The sequence below is a fragment of the Oncorhynchus mykiss genome, chromosome 11, assembly GCF_013265735.2.
Source record: "Oncorhynchus mykiss isolate Arlee chromosome 11, USDA_OmykA_1.1, whole genome shotgun sequence".
Lineage (NCBI taxonomy): Eukaryota > Metazoa > Chordata > Actinopteri > Salmoniformes > Salmonidae > Oncorhynchus > Oncorhynchus mykiss.
The window spans coordinates 34,239,743-34,264,879 of NC_048575.1; the positions used below are offsets into that span (position 1 = coordinate 34,239,743).

Here is a 25,137-nt window from a genome sequence, read left to right on the forward strand (position 1 = left end):
CAGTGAAACTTCAAAACAACAAAGAATTAACGAACATGCAGTATGTAGCGCATATAGGCACTAAACAAAACAATATCCCACCTTGCAGGTGACAAAAATGACAACCTAAGTGTAATCCCCAATTAGAGGCAACGATCATCAGCTGCCTACAATTGGGAACCATACAAACACACCAACATAGAAACACAATAACTAGAGAACCCCCTTAGCCATGCCCTGACCTACAACACCATAGAGAACCCCGAGGGCTATCTATGGTCAGGGCGTGACAGTACCCCCACTCCGACTGCAAAACCTGAACCTAGATGGGGAGGGTTATGGTGGGCAACTAGCGTCGGTGGCGGCTTTGGTGCGGGACGTAGCACCCGCTCAGACGCGGATCCGGCCATGGAGCCGGGCTGAACGCCATGCCCGGACTAGGCACCGGAGCAGAGGAAGGCTTCGGCCATGGAGCAGGACTGGACGCCGTGTCTGGACTGGACACCGGCGCAGAAGAAGGCTCCAGCCATGGAGTGGGACTGGACACTGTGCCTGGACTGAGCACCGGGGCAGAGGAAGGCTCCGGCCATGGAGCAGGACTGGACGCCGTGCCTGGACACCGGCGCAGAAGAAGGCTCCAGCCATGGAGCGGGACTGGACGCCGGGACTGGACGCCGTGCCTGGACTGGGCACCGGCGCAGGAAGCGAAGGGCCGTGGACCGTCGCTGGAAGCTCCGGGCCGTGGACCGCTGCTGTAACATCCGGGCCGTGGACCATCGCTGGAATCTCTGGATTGTGAACCGTTGCTGGATGTTCCGGGCTGTAGTTCATCGCTGGAGACTCAAGGCTGGTGACACACTCTTCAGGGTGAGTGCGGGTAGCCAGCACAGGACGTACCGGGCTGGGAAGGCGCACTGGAGGCCTGGTGCATGGAGCCGGCACAGGTTTCACTGGACTGATGACACGCTCTTCACGGCAAGTGTGGGGAGCCGGCACAGGATGTACCGGGCTGGGGAGTCGCACAGGAGGCCTGGTGCGTGGAGCCGGCACAGGTTTCACCGAACTGATGACACGCTCTTCAGGGCGAGGACATATTGGGTTGAGAAGGCGCTCTTCAGGGCGAATGCGCTGCAGAATACCCCTAACCAACATCTCTCTCTGATCTCCCTCCTCACACTGCTCCATCGACTCCCAGACCGTCTCTGGCTCTCTCCTCGGCTCGACCCACCACCTCTTGTGCCACCCCCCTAAAAAAAAATCTTGGGGTTTCTATGGCCGCGGACCCCGGCGTCATCGCTGTCCTCCTATACTCCTTGGCGACTTCCGCCAAGGAAGGGTCTCGCATCCACCCATTATTTCCTCCCATGTTCAGCTCTCCTTTTCCTCCATGGCACACTGCTTGGTCCTGTCGTGGTGGGATATTTTGTCACGTTCGTCATAAGAATGAGTGGACCAAAGCGCAGCATGAATAGAGTTCCACATATTTATTACAGTGAAACTTCAAAACAACAAAGAATTACCGAACGTGCAGTACATAGGTACTAAACAAAACAATATCCCACCTCGCAGGTGGGAAAAATGACAGCCTAAGTATGATCCCCAATTAGAGGCAACAATCATCAGCTGCCTCCAATTGGGAACCATACAAACACACCAACATAGAAACACAATAACTAGAAACCCCCCTAGTCACGTGACGAACATAATGACTCAGAGTATGCTATCTGTTTTTCTGAAATGTACATTTTGTTCATGTATGTCTCTTTAGACCTGTCTAAAATAATGAATGGGTTTATTTTGAGGGTGTAGGCTATATTAAATGGGTTTCTAAGACTTTTTAAAATGTAGATGTTCCAAAGGTCTGCATCAGTTTCTGTCATCAGTTTTTGTCTTTCCCATTCACCATCTGAATGGCACACATACACAATCCACGTCTAGATTTTCTCAAGGCTTGAAAATCCTTCTTTAACCTGTCTCCTCCCCTTCATCTACACAAGTGACATCAATAAGGGATCATAGCTTTCACTTGAATTCACCTGGTCATATGTCATGGAAAGAGCAGGTGTTCTTAATGTTTTGTACACTCCCAGACGAGATGGGACAAAGTGAATATAGGTCAGTGCTTGCGTCCGCAGCACTTTGTATGGATTTGAGTGGTCACATATAATACATGTTGACAAAATGGCTGTGAGACAAAGACTGGGAGACTGTTGCTGTACTCCCAGGTAAGGCCATTGATTCCTGGTACCACTAAAGACCCCAGTATTCAGTCAGGCAGAAGAAGATGTGTGTCACCATCCAGGCCCATGTCACAGCATGTAGTGGCCTGACTGGGAGATGGCAATACATTCCTGATGTACCTTTCATCCCCAAAGCCACGTTAGTGTTCACTGCAGATGTTGCTGAACAATTCAACCCTTTTGTTCGTGTCACTGATATTTAGAAATTCACATACAATATTCGGTTCATAAGCATTGACTGTAATACATCCAGGGACCTGTGGTGAAACGACTGCTGTGCAAGGTATTAGGCAACAGCTTTCTTCCCGGGCCCATATTCACAAAGCGTATTCAGAGTAAGAATAGTGATCTAGGACCAGCTCCCCTTTGTCAATGTAATCATTCATTTTGATGTAAAAGGTCAAACTGATCCTGAATCTGTACTTCTACTCTGAGATGCTTTGTGAATACGGGCCCACCACTTGAAATGTGACGAAAAACACGAAAAACAGTCAGTCAGTCATTTTAGCTAACAAATGAAACAGTCATGTAAATGTACACAGGCCTATTCCGCCAAATTATACCAGAACAACACTGCTTATTTGTGGTGAAATCTAGAGGGGAATCTATCTTGACCACTTTTTCAGCCACCAAACGCATCATTAAATAGGCAGGGGAGAGAAGTAGTTAGGCAAAACGTGTTCAAAAGTCTAATCTTTAAAGTATAGCTACCCTTCTGGAAACAACACATGACTTCACATGTGGAAATTCACATGATTTCACGTGACATTCCCATGTTTTGCACATGTGAAACCATGTGTTTTTGGAACACTTCACATGTGATGATATTTTTCATAAAGTTTCACACATGGAAATTCACATGATTTCACGTGACATTTCCATGTTTTGCACATGTGAAACCATGTGTTTTTGGAACACTTCACATGTGATGATATTTCACGTGGCCGTATATCTTTCATGCTTACGGATCTGGTGGTGTAGCTGCACTATAACAGGATATTTCAGGTTGTCCTGGTTATACGTTATACCTTTTAATCCAATTTAAGTCCCAATTGTGTAAAACATTTTTTTTACAGCAGTTGAAATCAGATTACAGTAGCATACTGTCATATAAATAATATAGAAATAACACCTCATAGTTGTTGTCAGTGACAAACCGTAACTATTGGAGCTAGGCCCTCAGTTGCGGAAAAAGATGTGACATCATACTTATAGATAAAGAACTCGGATGCCTGTGTATACAGATCATGACTTGAGACCTTACTTTTGCAGACCTATGTAGGAGAAGCAATTATTTGATGACAGAGTCAAACGGTCCTAATCCACGCCTCGGCTGTGGCTCACAGAAGCAGCACAAGTACACAACGGTTGCAAATATCGATAGCAGGAACCACGTTGGAAGAAAATACGATTGCGTCGTTTCAAAGAAACATTTGCCAAAACAGTCAATAGTGGCGGGATAAATTCAACCACACAACTACTCACATTGTTTCAAGACCACGGACAGTATATGCTGTCAGAGAGAAAAAAGTTAAGCTGTATTCTATCTCCAGCATGCAAGAATAATATAAATGCACCACAACACAAAATGTCATGTACACATTGCATTCAAATGATATGAATGAGATAACAACAAAAAGCAAGCTGTAGATTAAAACAAAAAGTTCACTCACCATGATGATTATCATTTAAAAGTCCATTCTCCTGTCCTGCTTTATGAAGTGGGCAATGGCAGGTTCATATAGCTTGTCTTTTGATTTTAAATCCTAAATAAATTATTTTTAATTGAGATCAAAGCCAGGGCTGACAGTCGGGCCTGTCCAGTGGTGTTCCTGGAATATGTCTTGATCCTTTTTAGTGCAGAAATGGTTCTTTCTACTGATGCAGTGGACACTGGAATGGTCAAAACTAGACACAATTTGTGCATACTATCAATTAGTCTCTTCTGCTGGGGAAAGTGGAGCAGATCAGCCGTGCTCTTACCCTCGAAGTCAGACATTGAGTACGTAACGGTGAGTTCTGTTTTAAGCCGCGGCAACTCAAAATTAGGGCCATAGCTTTCCTCGAGACTTGAGAATGCAGCGTTTGGAAAGTTTTGAGTTTCCCTATACATTGGGAACTTTTGCGGGTCAAGGAGGGCAAGGAACATGAGCCTTTCATGGTCATTGAACCTGTTTCTTAGCTGAGTGACAATGTTGACGGTGATCACACTGTGCAGCTGTTGGTACTGCCCGCGAACGTCTCCTCGCCCCCTTGAAACTTTGGTCTCACTCAGTGTCCTCGTAGATGGAATCAAATTTTCCTTTTTCCCTCCCTGTGGTGTTGTAAACCAGAAACCGTGGATAGATGGCAGCATTCGCGCAAAACTGAAAGCACGAACCACTGCATTTAACCATGGCAAGGTGACTGGGAATATGGCCAAATAGAAACTGTAGGTAATCAAACATGCAAAATGTCAGTGCAGAGACAAAGTGGAGTCGCAATTCAACGGCTCAGACACGAGACGTTTGTGGCAGGGTCTACAGACAATCACTGATTACAAAGGGAAAACCAGACACCGACGTCTTGTTTCCGAACCAGCTAAACACCTTCTTTGCCAGCTTTGAGAATAACACAGTGCTACCGACGCGGCCCGCTACCAAGGACAGTGGGCTCTCCTTCTCCGTGGCCGATGTGAGTAAGACATTTAAGCGTGTTAACCATCACAAGGCTGCCAGCCCAGACGGCATCCCTAGCCACATCTTCAGAGCATGCGCAGACCAGCTGGCTGGAGTGTTTACGGATATATTCAATCTCTCCCTATCCCAGTCTGCTGCCCCCACATGTTTCAAGATGTCCCCCATTGTTCCTGTACCCCAAAAAGAGCACTCACTTCTGTCATCATGAAGTGCTTTGAGAAGCTAGTTAAGAATCATATCACCTCTGCTTCATACCCTCTTCAATTTGCTTACCGCCCCAATAAATCCACAGACGATGCAATCGCCATCGCTCTGCACACAGCCCTATCCCATCTGGACAAGAGGAATACATATGTAAGTTACTGTTCTTTGACTATAGCTCAGCATTCAACACCATAGTATCTCCCAAGCTCATCATTAAGATCGGGGACCTGGGTCTGAACCCTGCCCTGTGCAACTGTGTCCAGGACTTCCTGACGGGCCACCCCCAGGTGGTGAAAATAGGAAACAACACCTCCACTTCGCTGATCCTCAACACTCTGTGTTCCCCCATGACTGTGTGGCCATGCACGCCTCCAACTCAATCATCAAGTTTGCAGACGACACAACGGTAGTGTGCTTGATTACCATCATGTCGGGCTGTATTACTGTCTTGTACTGCAACTGCACTGGCCGCTACCGCAGGGCTCTCCAGATGCCCTCGGTGATGCATCACCGGGGGCAAACTACCTGCCCTCCAGGACACCTACATTATGTCACAGCAAGGCCAAAAAGAAAATCAAGGACATCAACAACATAAGCCATGGCCTGTTCACCCTGCTATCATCCAGAAGGCGAGGCCAGTACAGGTCCATCGGAGCTGGGACCGAGAGACTGAAAAACGTATCTCAAGGCCATCAGACTGTTAACTAGCCACCCGGTTATGCAACCCAGTACCTTAGAGGCTGATGCCCTATATACAGGGACTTGGGTTCACTGGCCACTTTAATAATGGAACACTAGTCACTTTAGTAATGTTTAAATTATGTTTACATACTGATTTACTCATCTAATATGTATATACTGTGTTCTATTCTACTGTGTTTTAGTCAATGCCTTTCCGACATTGCTCAATCTAATATTTCTATATTTCTTAATCCCATTCTTTTATTTTTAGATTTGTGTGTATTGTTGTGAATTGTTTTAGATACTACTGCACTGTTAGATACTACTGGAACACAAGCATTTTGCTACACCCTCAATAACATCTGCTAAATATGTGTATGTGACATAAAAATATCTCACCTTTTCTAGCATATTTTGTTTGGTCAACATTTGGAAAGTTTTCTCACAAATATTCTGTCGCCATCAGGTTTGTCATGACATTTCTTATCTGACATGTACCTTATTCGCGTAAAAAGTTTGGATGGAAATATGGTTAATTATGCTTTTCAAAGTAAAATATTCTAAATAACATTTGGCACCTGGGTTTTCACATTTTAACAACAGGATGCTCTCGATTGTGCATCTGTAGAAGTTTGTGAGTGCTTTTGGTGACAAGCCAAATTTCTTCAGCCTCCTGAGGTTGAAGAGGCGCTGCTGCGCCTTCTTCACAATGCTGTCTGTGTGAGTGGACCAATTCAGTTTGTCTGTGATGTGTATGCCGAGGAACTTAAAACTTGCTACCCTCTCCACTACTGTTCCATCGATGTGGATAGGGGGGTGTTCCCTCTGCTGTTTCCTGAAGTCCACAATCATCTCCTTAGTTTTGTTGACGTTGAGTGTGAGGTTATTTTCCTGACACCACACTCCGAGGGCCCTCACCTCCTCCCTGTAGGCTGTCTCGTCATTGTTGGTAATCAAGCCTACCACTGTTGTGTCGTCCGCAAACTTGATGATTGAGTTGGAGGCGTGCGTGGCCACGCAGTCGTGGGTGAACAGGGAGTACAGGAGAGGGCTCAGAACGCACCCTTGTGGGGCCCCAGTGTTGAGGATCAGCGGGGAGGAGATGTTGTTGCCTACCCTCACCACCTGGGGGCGGCCCGTCAGGAAGTCCAGTACCCAGTTGCACAGGGCGGGGTCGAGACCCAGGGTCTCGAGCTTGATGACGAGCTTGGAGGGTACTATGGTGTTGAATGCCGAGCTGTAGTCAATGAAGAGCATTCTCACATAGGTATTCCTCTTGTCCAGATGGGTTAGGGCAGTGTGCAGTGTGGTTGAGATTACATCGTCTGTGGACCTATTTGGGCGGTAAGCAAATTGGAGTGGGTCTAGGGTGTCAGGTAGGGTGGAGGTGATATGGTCCTTGACTAGTCTCTCAAAGCACTTCATGATGACGGAAGTGAGTGCTACGGGGCGGTAGTCGTTTAGCTCAGTTACCTTAGCTTTCTTGGTAACAGGAACAATGGTGGCCCTCTTGAAGCATGTGGGAACAGCAGACTGGTATAGGGATTGATTGAATATGTCCGTAAACACACTGGCCAGCTGGTCTGCGCATGCTCTGAGGGCGCGGCTGGGGATGCCGTCTGGGCCTGCAGCCTTGCGAGGGTTAACACGTTTAAATGTCTTACTCACCTCGGCTGCAGTGAAGGAGAGACCGCATGTTTTCGTTGCAGGCCGTGTCAGTGGCACTGTATTGTCCTCAAAGCGGGCAAAAAAGTTATTTAGTCTGCCTGGGAGCAGGACATCCAGGTCCGTGACTGGGCTGGATTTCTTCCTGTAGTCCGTGATTGACTGTAGACCCTGCCACATGCCTCTTGTGTCTGAGCCGTTGAATTGAGATTCTACTTTGTCTTTGTACTGACGCTTAGCTTGTTTGATAGCCTTGCGGAGGGAATAGCTGCACTGTTTGTATTCGGTTATGTTACCAGACACCTTGCCCTGATTAAAAGCAGTGGTTCGCGCTTTCAGTTTCACGCGAATGCTGCCATCAATCCACGGTTTCTGGTTAGGGAATGTTTTAATCGTTGCTATGGGAACGACATCTTCAACACACGTTCTAATGAACTCGCACACCGAATCAGCGTATTCGTCAATGTTGTTGTCTGACGCAATACGAAACATGTCCCAGTCCACGTGATGGAAGCAGTCTTGGATTGTGGAGTCAGCTTGGTCGGACCAGCGTTGGACAGACCTCAGCGTGGGAGCCTCTTGTTTTAGTTTCTGTCTGTAGGCAGGGATCAACAAAATGGAGTCGTGGTCAGCTTTTCCGAAAGGGGGGCGGGGCAGGGCCTTATATGCGTCGCGGAAGTTAGAGTAACAATGATCCAAGGTCTTTCCACCCCTGGTTGCGCAATCGATATGCTGATAAAATTTAGGGAGTCTTGTTTTCAGATTAGCCTTGTTAAAATCCCCAGCTACAATGAATGCAGCCTCCGGATAAATGGTTTCCAGTTTGCAAAGAGTCAAATAAAGTTCATTCAGAGCCATCGATGTGTCTGCTTGGGGGGGATATATACGGCTGTGATTATAATCGAAGAGAATTCTCTTGGTAGATAATGCGGTCTACATTTGATTGTGAGGAATTCTAAATCAGGTGAACAGAAGGATTTGAGTTCCTGTATGTTTCTTTCATCACACCATGTCACGTTAGCCATAAGGCATACGCCCCGCCCCTCTTCTTACCAGAAAGATGTTTGTTTCTGTCTGCGCGATACGTGGAGAAACCCGTTGGCTGCACCGCCTCGGATAGCGTCTCTCCAGTGAGCCACGTTTCCGTGAAGCAAAGAACGTTACAGTCTCTGATGTCCCTCTGGAATGCTACCCTTGCTCGGATTTCATCAACCTTGTTGTCAAGAGACTGGACATTGGCAAGAAGAATGCTAGGGAGTGGTGCACGGTGTGCCCGTCTCTGGAGTCTGACCAGAAGACCGCCTCGTTTCCCTCTTTTTCTGAGTCGTTTTTTTGGGTCGCTGCATGGGATCCGCTCCGTTGTCCTGTTTGTAAGGCAGAACACAGGATCCGCGTCGCGAAAAACATATTCTTGGTCGTACTGATGGTGAGTTGACGCTGATCTTATATTCAGTAGGTCTTCTCGACTGTATGTAATGAAACCTAAGATGACCTGGGGTACTAATGTAAGAAATAACACGAAAAAAACCAAAAAACTGCATAGTTTCCTAGGAACGCGAAGCGAGGCGGCCATCTCTGTCGGCGCCGGAAGTAGGCAAGGAGGCAAGGTCAGTACAGGTGCATCAAAGCTGGGACCGAGAGACTGAAAAACAGCTTCTTTCTCAAGGCCATCAGACTGTTAAAGGATCTGCAATAGGGCTCATCTGGGATTTGAACCCAGGACCTCTTGCACACTAAGTGAGATTCATACCCCTAGACCAACGGGCCTTATATATAAAATAAACATTTTTGCTTTCTGCAGCAATGACAGTGAAGATATCGATTGACGTGTTCACGATGCTTGGAACGATTGAACATCATGTGTGTGTTGTGCTATACTTGTGAGCATAACACTCTTCCAAACTTCAGTTCAAATCTTCTGTAGTTCATCTGCTGTGTCTTTCACATTCTGTCTTCTTCAGTCGCGACAGCAAACTGATGATGAGTGTTGACAAATGAATAAAGAGCAAAATGAGATCAATACATTTTTTTAAACAGCAATCACTAACTCAGAGAGGTTGCTGCCTACATTTAGACCCAATCACTGGCCACTTTAATAAATTGATCACTAGTCACTTTATACAATGCACTCTAGATAATTCCCTTTAATAATGTTTCCATATCTCACATGACTCATATCACATGTATATACTGTATTTTATACCATCTATTGCATCTTGCTTTTGCCGCTCGGCCATCGCTCATCCATAGACTTACATGTACATATTCTCATTCACCCTTTTAGATTTGTGTGTATTAGGTCGTTTTGGGGGAATTGTTAGATTATTTGTTAGATATTACTGCTCTGTCGGAACTAGAAGCATTTCACTAAACTCGCATTAACATCTGCTTGTGTATGTGGCAAATACAATTTGATTTGGATTTGATTTGATGTGCTCAAATGTTGTCACATGTGTAGTGTCATGGCATCAAATGTTGAACGTTTGCATCCCCAGGATGTCACATTTATTTCACGTAAGATCGTGTGATCCTATGAGATCACACAAGTGTTCACATGTGTTCACATGTGAAATTCATGTAGTTTTTCTGTAAGGGTAGCAATTTACAGTAGTTGTTATTTTCTAGGAACCTTGCTACAGTCCATGCTCTTCTACTGTACTCTATCTAGCTAAGGTAAACTCAGAGACTGGTCTCTCCAGAAGTTCAGTGAGGATCTCTGAATGATCCAATGTTGACCTAAATGACTAATGATGATAAATACAATCCACCTGTGTGTAATCAAGTCTCCGTATTAATGCACCTGCACTGTGATAGTCTCAGAGGTCCGTTAAAAGCGCAGAGAGCATCATGAAGAACAAGGAACACACCAGGCAGGTCCGAGATACTGTTGTGAAGAAGTTTAAAGCCGGATTTGGATACAAAAAGATTTCCCAAGCTTTAAACATCCCAAGGAGCACTGTGCAAGCGATAATATTGAAATGGAAGGAGTATCAGACCACTGCAAATCTACCAAGACCTGGCCGTCCCTCTAAACTTTCAGCTCATACAAGGAGAAGACTGATCAGAGATGCAGCCAAGAGGCCCATGATCACTCTGGATGAACTGCAGAGATCTACAGCTGAGGTGGGAGACTCTGTCCATAGGACAATAATCAGTCGTATATTGCACAAATCTGGCCTTTATGGAAGAGTGGCAAGAAGAAAGCCATTTCTTAAAGATATACATAAAAAGTGTTGTTTAAAGTTTGCCACAAGCCACCTGGGAGACACACCAAACATGTGGAAGAAGGTGCTCTGGTCAGATGAAACAAAAATTGAACTTTTTGGCAACAATGCAAAATGTTATGTTTGGCGTAAAAGCAACACCCTGAACACACCATCCCCACTGTCAAACATGGTGGTGGCAGCATCATGGTTTGGGCCTGCTTTTCTTCAGCAGGGACAGGGAAGATGGTTAAAATTGATGGGAAGATGGATGGAGCCAAATACAGGACCATTCTGGAAGAAAACCTGATGGAGTCTGCAAAAGACCTGAGACTGTGACGGAGAGTTGTCTTCCAACAAGACAATGATCCAAAACATAAAGCAAAATCTACAATGGAATGGTTCAAAAATAAACATATCCAGGTGTTAGAATGGCCAAGTCAAAGTCCAGACCTGAATCCAATCGAGAATCTGTGGAAAGAACTGAAAACTGCTGTTCACAAATGCTCTCCATCCAACCTCACTGAGCTCGAGCTGTTTTGCAAGGAGGAATGGGAAAAAAATTCAGTCTCTCGATGTGCAAAACTGATAGAGACATACCCCAAGCGACTTACAGCTGTAATCGCAGCAAAAGGTGGCGCTACAAAGTATTAAATTAAGGGGGCTGAATAATTTTGCACGCCCAATTTTTCAGTTTTTGATTTGTTAAAAAAGTTTGAAATATCCAATAAATGTCGTTCCACTTCATGATTGTGTCCCACTTGTTGTTGATTCTTCACAAAAAAATACAGTTTTATATCTTTATGTTTGAAGCCTGAAATGTGGCAAAAGGTCGCAAAGTTCAAGGGGGCCGAATACTTTCGCAAGGCACTGTATTTTTTTGGTATTGCCATCTACAAGTTGTGTAGATTCTGTTTTTTTTCGCAAATATTACTTGCAACATGGCTTTTAATGTTTATTTTGTGTACTCTTATGAAGTCTGTAATGAAATATTGATTATTTTCTGGGTAGTATGACTGTTGCGATGAAGATGAAACTTGTACTATAGCCCCAGGGCATGCAGCAGGCACATACAGTTGAAGTCGGAAGTTTACATACACTTAGGTTGGAGTCATTCAAACTTGTTGTTCAACCACTCCACACATTTCTTGTTAACAAACTATAGTTTTGGCAAGTCGGTTAGGACATCTACTTTGTGCATGATACAAGTAGTTTTTCCAACAATTAATTACAGACAGATTATTTCACTTATAATTCACTGTATTTCAAGGCCTACCTTCAAACTCAGTGCCTCTTTGCTTGACATCATGGGAAAATCAAAAGAAATCAGCAAAGATCTCCGAAAAAATTGTAGACCTCCACAAGTCTGTTTCATCCTTGGGAGTAATTTCCAAACACATGAAGGTACCACGTTCATCTGTACAAACAATAGCACACAAGTATAAACAGTATGGGACCACGCAGCCATCATACCGCTCAGCAGCAAAGGACTTTGTGAAGATGCTGGAGGAAACAGATACAAAAGTATCTATATCCACAGTAAAACAAGTCCTATATCGATATAACCTGAAAAGCCGCTCAGCAAGGAAGAAGCCACTGCACCAAAACCGCCATAAAATAGCCAGACTACGGTTTGCAACTGCACATGGGGAAAAAAAGATTGTACTTTTTGGAGAAATGTTCTCTGGTCTGATGAAACAAAAATAGAACTGTTTGACCATAATGGCCATCGTTATGTTTGGAGGAAAAAGGGGAGGCTTGCAAGCCGAAGAGCACCATCCCAACCATTAAGCACGGGGGTGGCAGAATCATGTAGTGTGGGTGCTTTGCTGCAGGTGGGACTGGTGCACTTTACAAAATAGCTGGCATCATGAGGTTAGAAAATTATGAAGCAACATCTCAAGGAAGTTTAAGCATGGTCGCAAATGCATCTTCCAAATGGACAATGACCCCAAGCATACTTCCAAAGTTGTGGCAAAATGGCTTAAGGACAACAAAGTCAATGTATTTGAGTGGCCATCACAAAGCCCATACCTCAATCCTATAGAAAATTTGTGGGCAGAACTGAAAAAGCGTGTGCTTTTCCAGCTCTGTCAGGAGGAATGGTCCAGAATTCACCCAACTTATTGTGGGAAGCTAGTGGAAGGCTACCCGTAACTTTTGTCCCAAGTTAAACAATTTAAAGGCAATGCTACCAAATTCTAATTGAGTGTATGTAAACTTCTGACCCACTGGGAATGTGATGAAAGAAATAAAAGCTGAAATAAATAGTTCTCTACTATTATTCTGAAATTTCACATTCTTAAAATAAAGTGGTGATCCTATCTGACCTAAAACACGGAATTTTTACTAGGATTAAATGTCAGGAATTGTGAAAAACTGAGTTTAAATGTATTTGGCTAAGGTGTATGTAAACTTCCGACTTCAACTGTAGAAAGCTGAGCAACTGAAAAAACCTAATCTATTCTAAATGACAGAAATCTTTATAACCCAAACTCCTTGCTCCTGCCAAATGCTACGCCACGCCCACGGACATTCGTTCAGAACACAAACACATTCTAACCGTTCTGATTGTTCCCAGAATCCGATGGGTTGGGACAGAGCCACGTGGGTAATGCTGCGTTTTGAAAATTTGTCATTGGCTTTGATACTCTGATTGGTTAGAGATGATCCAATCACTGATGACTTTGTTTTGTATAACAACCCTCGTTTTGACATCACCACAAACCACTTCAACGATGGCAGTCTCAGACGGAGGTCTGTAGAGAACATGGAGCAGCTGAAGAATTCAGTTTGAGTCGTCAGGCAAGTGAATACACACAAGACCCTGCCTGCCGAGCTTTATCTCTCTGTCCCTTACACACACATATTTACACACACACACACATTTACACACACACTTACACACACACTTACCCACACACACTTATGCACGCATGCATGCATGCATGCACGCACACACACACACACACACACACACACACACACACACACACACACACACACACACACACACACACACACACACACACACACACACACACACACACACACACACACACACACACACACACACACACACACGCGCGCACAAACCCCCTGTCCTCCCCCCAGTGCCTTATACCAGATAGCTTGGAAGGGCAATGTCCTCCAGTCTTTCTCTGGTTCATCCTGTTATGCCTCTCATGGGAAATGGTCAGGAATTATATTTTAAAAGTGCAATGTATTTGTGTATTTTGGAAATCCCCCATTTAGATTTCATGACGGATCTGACTGGAAATGCCTCACAAAGTAGCCGTAATCTTCACTGACCACTTAGACCAAGTTAATAAATGACTTGCTTGATGAGTTCATTTCACCTGGCTTAAAGACAACTTCAAGATGTGTGTGATGGGAGGGTTGTGTAGTCAGATTTTTGTTGTGGTATGCTGTATAGCCTAGTGATATTTAAATTATTCAGCATTCAGGTTTTTCACATATTTCTGAACTTCACAATAATACAATCGCAGGCCTTTGTATCAATACTCCCTCAAAGAATTGGATTCCACTTAGAACTGATGAAATGTTCCTGCCCATCTCTGAGTATAACAGTAAAAGAGCCCAGTCTGGCATTGAGCCCATCCCATATAGAGCCAGTTATTATTCAGGTGCCCCTGTCCTGCTCCTAATAACACTCTAGCGAGGGAATTACTACTTAATTACACAAATACCACAGAAGCACTCAGACCCTCCTTAACACCCCCCCCCCCTCCCTCCACCTCCTCTCTTACTAAAACCTCTGAGTAACCTCATACTCCCTCCTCACATGAGTGATATGGACCTTTGCGTACCTCTGTAACCCCCCCCCCCCCCCTCGTCCTCTACTTTCTATCCCCTATATCCCTTGCTCCAACCCTGTAGGCCTTCCTTTCTGTTCCTGTCAAGAAATGACTCCCACAGTTGATCACACATACAGGCATATGGACATATGGTGGGGCTTGTATACAAGTCAAGGTGAGAGACATTGACATCGCTAGTGTTGTGAATGTGACCCCATTCTGGATAGCCATTCTGTATCCAAGGCAGTGTCCCAAATGGCACCCTATTCTCTATGGGCACACAATAACCCATAATGTCAAAGTGGAATGATGTTTTTTGCCATTTTTACAAAAGAATACAAAATGAAAGTGTTCGACCTCTTTTTTTTATGGCAAGCCTAAATAAGTTCAGGAGTAAAAATGTGCTTAACAACTCACATAATAAAGTTGCATCTGCCCCACAAATATAATTATCTGTAAGGTCTTAAAATCTTAAAATAATCCATTTTAAATTCAGGCTGTAACACACCAACATGGAACAAGTAAATAGGTGTGGATACCTTCTGAATGCACTATAACTGCTTTGGGCATTGGTTCACTGCAGCTCATATAAGTGAATCTGTGTTTATGTTTGTTCCTATATTTACAGTATGGTGTGTGTATCAGAGTGTGAGTCAGAGTTTGTGTACTACGTCTTAGCCAAAGGCATGATACTGCTTTTGTATACATAATTTCCTTCATAACACTTCATAACAATTCTACAATATAATCTGACGTTTCTGCCATTACTCCCCTTTATTCAAAGTGAAATGTCAGTTTTTCTCCTCACATTTGCATATGGAAGGTTAGGCTTGCATCCCAAACAGCACCCTAGTCCCTATTTAGTGAACTGCTTTGGAACAGGGTTTCCATCCCAAACAGCACCCTATTCCCTATGTAGTGAACTGCTTTGGAACAGGGTTTCTATCCCAAACAGCACCCTATTCCCTATGTAGTGCATTGCTTTTCAACAAGAGCCCTATAGGTTTCCCTATGGCCCCTGGTCAAAAGTAGTACACTCATTAGGGAATAGTGTGCTATTTGGGAAACACTCACCAAGGCACACAAAGGGAATCCTAGAGGTTCTTAGCCATGAGCTTTAGGGACCTGAACATTATATAGGTCAATCTGCTTTCCTTCCATTATAAACCCATTCCACTCATATGTGTTGGTATGATTATTTCATATCTCTAAGTTGATTGGTCTGTCAGGTCCAGATGGCCTAGAAGTCCTGTAATGGAGGGCTGGGGTGGCGGTTGGGATGGGCGCATGGCGACCGTATACTATGCCGCGTCTGTGCGTGTGTGTATGTGTGTGTGCGTGTGTGTATGCGTGCGTGTGAATGTGTGAGTGTGTGCGTGTGTGTGTGTGTGCGCATCTCCTCCAATATTTTTTATACAAATGTCTGTAACAGTATTGCATTATACTAGCATATTATTGATTGATTTCCATTATGTTCCACACAGTCTTCGTTTTTACCAGTAAACCAACCATCAGGTTTTCCCACCCGATGGAAATCAGCTGCAATAGGATTGTGAGTTTGCTCAACATATAGCTGCAACCAGGTCACCTGCGATACAAGTCAGTATTCGACGTCCATCCATGTCTGAGGACGTCGGGAGATGACGTGGAAAACTGCCACTAGGGGGCAAAAGTGAGCACTGTTACCTTCAAGTACTGTAGGTTTTGGTTTTGCTAGGGCATAGTGGATGGGGATGGCAGATGGGTGTAGGCATCTGATCCCAAAGGTTGCATGTTCGAATACAGCATTTTAAGCCTATCCTTACCTTATCCATTCGGAGTTAATACCTAACCTTAAGATTTTGGAGTTAAACTTAAACCTGAAACACTTGTGGTATCCCGGGAGGTCTACCCCGGGGGTTGGCGATAGAGGGGAGGTACATGCCGCGAAGTTGGCTCCCTCTGCTGGGCACCAGGCTGTTGATGGCATCAATTAGGGGTAGTTAGGGGAGAGTGCCAAGCAGCCTTGCAGGCCACATAAATGGAGCACCGTGGCACACGGCGAGGCAAGGAGTGAGCTGAGAGAGGGGAACGAAGCGCACGGCGGCATGGAGCCGAATATGAGAAGAAGGACCGAGCCAACACCAAGATCATTTGTTGTTACGTTTCTTTTTTGTTGCCTACTAAAGTTGTGTTTTCTGACTAGAACCTCCCTGTCTCTGTGTGCCCTACAAACCAACACCCACCATTTTACCACACACTTGACGTTTGGAACAACTTAGAAATTTGATGTTTGAGAAACATGGATGAACTAATTCTGACGTCAGACTGTGAGAGCTTGTAGATAGCTGAACCAACATACTGTACAGTGTTGGCTTTTTCATTTGTTTAACCTTTATTTAACTAGGCAAGTCAGTTAAGAACAAATTCTTATTTACAATCGCAGCCTACCCCGGCCAAGCCCGGACAACGCTGGGCCAATTGCGCGCTGCCCTATGGGACTCCAATCACAGCCGGATGTGATACAGCCTGGATTCAAACCAGGGACTGTAGTGATGCCTCTTGCACTGAGACGCAGTGCCTTAGACCGCTGCACCACTCGGGAGCTCCAAAGGCAAACATTCATTTGTAATTCGACTCAAGTCTTGAAGTGATAAAGGTGAAGGTTAGGCATTAACTCCAAATTCTTAAGGTTAGGCATTAACTCCAAATGTTTAATGAAAGGGTTAAGGTTTGGGATAGGCTTAAAATGCTGGAGGCAAAACCATGTTTTTATGTATTCAGCTCACTATGTGCAAAGTCTGAGTGAACAAACTTTCACACATTAGCAGCATTTTTCGTCCTTCTGAATTCCTTCCAACTCACAGAATAACACTGAGTAAATCAAATCAAATCAAATCAAATTCTATTTGTCACATACACATGGTTAGCAGATGTTAATGCGAGTGTAGCGAAATGCTTGTGCCTCTAGTTCCGACAATGCAGTAATAACCAACAAGTAATCTAACTAACAATTCCAAAACTACTGTCTTATACACAGTGTAAGGGGATAAAGAATATGTACATGAAGATATATGGATGAGTGATGGTACAGAGCAGCATAGGCAAGATACAGTAGATGGTATTGAGTACAGTATATACATATGAGATGAGTATGTAAACAAAGTGGCATAGTTAAAGATTAAGCAATTGGATCAGTTTTAAAAATTAAAAATAAACAGTGTAGTGGTCCCCCCCCCTCTCCTGTCCATTGGCTTGGTTTGCTGCTCTTTACTTTTCTCATAGTTTGTTGATCCTGCGCTAACCATAATCCTCTGTGTGGTGTTAAATCTCTCAGCACACTGAACAAAGTGCATACTGTTACATAGCTAACACGCCACATAATGAAACTGAGCACATGTACCATAATACTTCTATGGTGGGTAGACTCTGTAGCCTGTAAACAGTGTTGTATGTCACCAGCTAATACACGTATTGTGGCATGACCTCGGTTCGTAGTCGTATGTGAGTCACACCGTATGTGTGTAAAACTGCCTGAGAATGATCAGCCTCACTGTTAACGCCTTAAATTACAAAAATCTCCCTCAGGAATTCTGATGCGGTCTGTCATTTGCCACGTCCATAGTTAACTTAGTATTTGTTTCACTACTCCAGATCAGTTATTTTGTTCCTTCTTTTGGAGATAATGTATTTGGAATGAGGACAACCTGACCTTGGGTCTGTCAGCATCTTTGTTTCATACCCATATTGAAGTCTGAGATTATTGTTATGGTTCTGTCCCAAATCGCACGCTATTCCCTGCATTCTTAGAAAAAAAGGTGCTATCTAGAACCTTAAAGGGTTCATCGGCTGTTCCCATATGAGAACCATTTGAATCCAGGTTTTACCTGGAACCAAAAAGGGTTCTCCATGAGGACAGCCAAATAACCGTGTTGTAACTCTTTTTTTCTAGGAGTGTATATAGTGCACTAATTTTGACCAGAGGTTTATGGACCTTGCTCAAAAGAAATACACTATATAGGGAATAGGGTGTCATTTCGGACGCAGCCTATCTTACCTCAGGAGAGGAGGATGTGCTGAGTGTGAGGATGAGCTGTGTGTACCAATGTACAGAACATTCTGTTTAGGCTCAGAGAAGAGAGGGAGGAGAGGAAAGAGGGAGGAGAATGCCCCTCTTTAGCTCTCTGATCCTCAAATGAACTTTTGTCTTTTTCCATTTTTCTCTCACCTTCAAGCTGCACTGTTTTCACTCTTTTGCTCTCTCTCTTTATCGCTCTCTCTCTTTATCTCTCTCTCTCTTTCTCTTTCTTTCATCTAAAGCTCAGTGTGGCAGCCAATCAGGGCCACATACAAACACACACTCACTGTGCAGAGAAGCATGCTGCGTTCTACAGTAATCCTTCTTTCCTCTGTGCTCTTTAATTCTCTGTAAATTCTTCCGGTGAAGGGGTGTGTGTGTGTGTGTGTGTGTGTGTGTGTGTGTGTGTGTGTGTGTGTGTGTGTGTGTGTGTGTGTGTGTGTGTGTGTGTGTGTGTGTGTGTGAATGTGTGTGTTTGTTACTTCCGGCTGCTTCCAGTATCAGGACAACATCTTTTCACACGCATGAGGAGACAGTGTGAATGAGGGAAGGAGAGAGAGAGGAAGAATGATAGAGGGAGAGAGAGGATTTGGAGTTTGAGGTGAATCCGTCGATGGAGAGGTGAGCAGGAATGCGAGTGGCTGTGTGTGTGTTGGGCAGCTGAGCGGTGACATGAAGCAAATGACACATCTGGAACGGCTTCAGCAGCTGCACCTGAGGAGGAGGGATCACAAATCATCCGCTCTCTCTCTCTCTCTCTCCCGCTCTCTCTCTCATGCTCTTTTTTTCTCTCTAACTCACTCACTCACTCACTCACTCACTCACTCACTCGCGCTCTCTCTCTCTACCTCTCTCTCGTGTTTTGTCTGTGCTCGCCAGAGCACTGCAACAGTTTCACACTGAGCATCAGCAAAGCAGTGGAAGAGCAAAGAAGAGGAAACCGAAAAGCAAGAGAAGAGCAGAGAAAACGGGAGTACGGAATTGTTTACATATGAGAGAGGGAGCACAGGACTGTCTGTATATGACAGAGAGGGAGTACGGGACTGTCTGTATATGACAGAGTCAATGAGAGAGGGAGTACGGGACTGTCTGTATATGACAGAGTCAATGAGAGAGGGAGTACGGGACTGTCTGTATATGACAGAGTCAATGAGAGAGGGACTACAGCAGATTAAAGAAAAGGAGGAGGGGATGAGAAGAGTGTGAGAGCGGGGGATAGAGAGGGAAACAGTGGGTTATAGAGCTGGAATGCGCTGACATTAAGGACCTGGCTGTTTGTATATGCATTTGGCCCAGCACATTCTGCCGAGCAACAGGTTTGAGCACACACACACAAACAGACACGCACGCACACACACACACACACACACACACAGCTCTGTTTGCTTTGGAGGATAAGCCCAGGAGGCCCTGTCCGCAGAAGAGTACACCTTCCAGGGAACTTTTCCCGCCCCCCTCTCTCTCTCTCCTCCTTCTCTCCTTCTGCCTTCCCAAATGTACCCTCCTCCCTCTGGCTGCCCAACCCAGCCTACCTGCTCCAGTCAGGACTCGCAGAGCCCAGTGGGAGACACACACACACACACCGAGAAGCTGGAATACTCTACTGTTTACCACGGACCTGGCACGAACAGAATCTAAGAGAGACAGATAGACTGAGAGTCCCAGACACCCAGCCTTCCACTGACTTCCAGCAGGATGTCTAAAGCTTCACGGCTGGCTCGACCATCCTCCGCCGGGGCGGGCTCCAAGGTGTCGTCGTCCCGTAAGGAGGCTCCTGGTGGGGCTCGAGCCCGGGTGGTGAGTGTAGGGGAGAAGCTGATGAGGGCCGGCAGCGACGGGACCCTGACCAAGCAGAGGGGCCTGGCTGCAGCCGCCCCACCTGCACTGCAACAGGCGGACAAACAGCAGTCCCAGATGCAGTCTCAGACTCAGAGCCATTCCCAAAGCCAGGCACAGACTATGGACATGGTGGCCCAACCCAAGAGCAGAATCAGCCCACCTAAAGCCTCAGCTCTTCCACAGGGCTCTATGCACAGTAAGTACTGGACTACAGTCATGTTGCTTTTCCACTGTGACACCAGTGGCCATGTGTTTATGAGCATCTCTTCTTTTTTAGGGGGTAGATTAGCTTTAATATTGCAGATAGATTGTAGCTTCCATCAATGCAAATGTCTGCATCACATCCAATCACCCATATATGTTTTTTGCAAATATGTCACCGACCACCTTGATCCGGTCTTATGTAGCAACATTTGAAATTGTGTTTTTTACATTGGATAAAGCCGAGCTACATAATGGTATATCATACACTGCATTTGAGGAACAATGGGAAAGTAATTCTGCTTTTACAAGTTGATAAACTTGTAACCTCACTTTTGAGAAATTGGCCTTTAAATGTTATGGTATCTACTGGAGAGCTCTTCTTTGTCTACACCCATTCAGCATTGTTCACATCTTCTTAAACTTTAGCTCCACCAATCTCTTTAAGGGTTGATCCGAGGGTTCTGTCCTGACAACAGCAGTCAAGCATCGAAGCTACCTGGCTAACAGTTGTCGCCGCAGTGACATTCTATTAAAATGGGCACTTGCATAGTGGAGTCTTTTGTTGAGACATGTAGCTAGCGTGCTACATTTTTTCCATAATCACAACTCATGACGTTACTACCCTGCATGAATATGCAGGTAGCTAACCAACCAGGTTCAATGTTAGCTAGCTAACATTAGGCTATAACAAGCAACGCAAATGGCTCCGAGATACGAATAATATACGTAATGTTAGCTAGCGAGCCAGCCAGCTAATGTTAGCTAGCTAGCTAACAGTACACTTTAACTTGAAATGAAAATATTTTGTCAAAATTAGAAAACTGTAACATCTGAAAATATAGCTAGCTATACTATCTTACCCGTGGTCGGAAATTGGAGTAGATTGCCAAAGCGAATTTACCAGCTACGTCTATCAACAGTTGTTGCAGTGACATTGTATTGAAATGGCTACTTGCATAGTGGCGTCTAGACTATCTTACCCGTATACATCATGGACACTTCTCCCTGTCACTGATACCATGGTTGCCCTTAGTTTGAAGATGTAATCCGGAGACAGGTTTTTTCTCTGTCTCCTTAGCTATCATACTCTAATTCCACTGATTTCAAAACTCAATCCTCCAGAAAATGGAGAGCAACACTTATGCAGTGTTGTACTAAGCAATATATTTTTTTTAAAGCCGCGTTAGACAGGATTACCTACACACACTAACCAGCTCAAATAGACAGAAGCGTGCTATATGGCAGACCAATCCGAATTCAACTCTCTTCATGTCCAGCCCACGCATTATCGCAGCCAATCACGGCTAGCGGGAAGGTTGCTCACTTTTTCTGTGGATTAATCAACAGGGATCATAATTTAACAATGTATTCATATTTACAGATGGCATGCAAGTTTGATATTAAGGCACATGAAAGTTAACATGTTCCAGAAGGCATTTCTGCCAAAAAATGTAACGCATTTTGATTAAAAAAAGATTACGATCAAATGGCTCTCATGTGACCCCCGACATACGGCTAGTTTCCTGAAACGTGTCAGTTATATTTACACTACCGTTCAAAAGATTGGCGTCATTTAGAAATGTCCTTGTTTTTGAAAGAAAAGCAAATTTTTTTGTATGTTAAAATAACATCAAATTGATCAGAAATACAGAGTAGACAATGTTAATGTTGTAAATGACTATTTTAGGTGGAAATGGACGATTAAATGTTTTTTTTTAATATCTACATGGGCGTACAGAGGCCCATTATCAGCAACCATCACTCCTGTGTTCCAATGGCATGCTGTGTAAACTAATCCAAGTTTATCATTTTAAAAGGCTAATTGATCATTAAAAAACCCTTTTGCTAGCACAGCTGAAAACTGTTGTTCTGATTACAGAAGACTAGCTTAGTATCTGGAGCATCAGCATTTGTGGGTTCGATTGCAGGCTCAAAATGGCTGACAGTCAAGTTCCTTACTTTTTTCCCCTTCCGCGTTCCTCTTCGATTTTTGCGGTAATGCTGCAATTAGTTGGTTGTAATTGTGGAAAGAGCATTTGAATTTAATCACAAAATTGGGTATATTATTTGTTCAGTATTTTATGGGGCTCCCGAGTGGCGCAGTGGTCTAAGGCACTGCATCTCAGTACTAGAGTCATCACTACAGACCCTGGTTCCTTTCCAGGCTGTGTCACAACCGGCCATGATTTGGAGCCCATAGGGCGGTGCACAATTGAACCAGTGTCATTTGGGGTAGGCCGTCATTATAAATAATAATTTGTTCTTAACTGACTTGCCTAGTTTTAAAAAATGATAAAATTGCAACCAACTTTCTATAGCTTGTTTTAAAATAGCAATATTTGGGAGATGATTTCCTTTTCCAGTAACTCAAAGTGACAGTTCTGAGTAAAGGAAAAAGGCCATTCTTGAACATAGGGTGAGACATTCCTACTAATTTGCCAGAGAACCAGTTTGGATTTGAGTATAACCTTTGTATGATTGAAGCCTTTAGTGAGAGGTCACCCAGTAAAATACTACTTGCATAAAAGTCTAAAAGTATTTGGTTTTAAATGTACTTAAGTATCAAAAGTAAATGGAATTGCTAAAATGTACTTACAGTTCAAAAGTTAAAGTAAAAATATAAACCATTTCAAATTTCTTATATTATGCAAACTAGATGACACAATGTTCTAGTTTTTTTCTATTGACGGATAGCCAGGGGCACACTCCAACACTCAGACATTATTTACAAACAAAGTATTTGTTCTTAGTGAGTCCTTCAGATGTCTGGCGTGTGCGTACTTCTGGTGAAGTCAGGTGCAAGAGAGCAGAGAATTGGGAAGAGGTACACACTTTAGTACGGCAGGAGAGAGATACAGACGAACACAGCTGCTTCAAAAACCTCCATCCAACAAGGCAAAGTGTGAAGCGCGCAAAACAGTCACAAGACACAAAATGTATAACAATACAAACAAGCTTTGTGAAAATACACGGAAATACTGAACGCTAGCCTAGTGCGTACAAACACGTAACACACAAACGATTTCACACAAAGACATGAGGGGGAACAGAGGAATAAAAACATGTAGTGTATGTAGGGAATGAAAACCAGGTGTGAAGGGAACAAGACAAAACAAATGGATAAATGAAAATAGGAGCGGCGATGGCTAGAAAGCCGGTGACGTCGACCGCCGAACGCCGGCCGAACAAGGAGAGGAGCCGACTGCGGCGGAAGTCGTGACATCAGAGGCAGTAGGGATGACCAGGGATGTTCTCTTGATAAGTGTGTGAATTGGGACATTTTACCTGTCAAAATGTAATGAGCACTTTTGGGTGTCAGGGAAATGTATGGAGTAAAAAGTATAATATTATCTTTAGGAATGTAGTATCGTAAAAGTAAAAGTTGGCAAAAATATAAATGTTAAAGTAAAGTACAGATACCCCCAAAAAACTACTTAAGTAGTACTTTAAATTATTTTTACTTAAGTACTTTACACAACTGTGTAATAGTAGTATACAGTGCCTTGCGAAAGTATTCGGCCCCCTTGAACTTTGCAACCTTTTGCCACATTTCAGGCGTCAAACATAAAGATATAAAACTGTATTTTTTTGTGAAGAATCAACAACAAGTGGGACACAATCATGAAGTGGAACGACATTTATTGGATATTTCAAACTTTTTTAACAAATCAAAAACTGAAAAATTGGGCGTGCAAAATTATTCAGCCCCTTTACTTTCAGTGCAGCAAACTCTCTCCAGAAGTTCAGTGAGGATCTCTGAATGATCCAATGTTGACCTAAATGACTAATGATGATAAATACAATCCACCTGTGTGTAATCAAGTCTCCGTATAAATGCACCTGCACTGTGATAGTCTCAGAGGTCCGTTAAAAGCGCAGAGAGCATCATGAAGAACAAGGAACACACCAGGCAGGTCTGAGATACTGTTGTGAAGAAGTTTAAAGCCGGATTTGGATACAAAAAGATTTCCCAAGCTTTAAACATCCCAAGGAGCACTGTGCAAGCGATAATATTGAAATGGAAGGAGTATCAGACCACTGCAAATCTACCAAGACCTGGCCGTTCCTCTAAACTTTCAGCTCATACAAGGAGAAGACTGATCAGAGATGCAGCCAAGAGGCCCATGATCACTCTGGATGAACTGCAGAGATCTACAGCTGAGGTGGGAGACTCTGTCCATAGGACAACAATCAGTCGTATATTGCACAAATCTGGCCTTTATGGAAGAGTGGCAAGAAGAAAGCCATTTCTTAAAGATATCCATAAAAAGTGTCGTTTAAAGTTTGCCACAAGCCACCTGGGAGACACACCAAACATGTGGAAGAAGGTGCTCTGGTCAGATGAAACAAAAATTGAAATTTTTGGCAACAATGCAAAACGTTATGTTTGGCGTAAAAGCAACACCCTGAACACACCATCCCCACTGTCAAACATGGTGGTGGCAGCATCATGGTTTGGGCCTGCTTTTCTTCAGCAGGGACAGGGAAGATGGTTAAAATTGATGGGAAGATGGATGGAGCCAAATACAGGACCATTCTGGAAGAAAACCTGATGGAGTCTGCAAAAGA

The 25,137-nt window shown here is 44.0% G+C and overlaps 1 protein-coding gene across 12 annotated transcripts in view; it reads left to right on the forward strand.

Moving 5' to 3' along the window:
- Positions 1-25,137, forward strand: part of LOC110535604 (sickle tail protein homolog) — a 243,719-nt gene that overhangs the window by 55,904 nt on the left and 162,678 nt on the right. For 4 of the 12 annotated variants that reach the window (XM_021620705.2, XM_021620700.2, XM_021620702.2 and 1 more), the window contains exon 1: positions 19,368-20,560. The exons of 1 other annotated variant lie outside the window; for it this stretch is intronic. In XM_021620705.2, the coding sequence (XP_021476380.2) occupies positions 20,221-20,560 (340 nt within the window). In that variant the 5' untranslated portion in view covers positions 19,368-20,220. Of the gene's footprint in view, positions 1-19,367; positions 20,561-25,137 lie in introns of those variants that run through there. 7 more of the 12 variants (XM_021620697.2, XM_021620695.2, XM_021620696.2 and 4 more) reach the window with 3 other exon arrangements.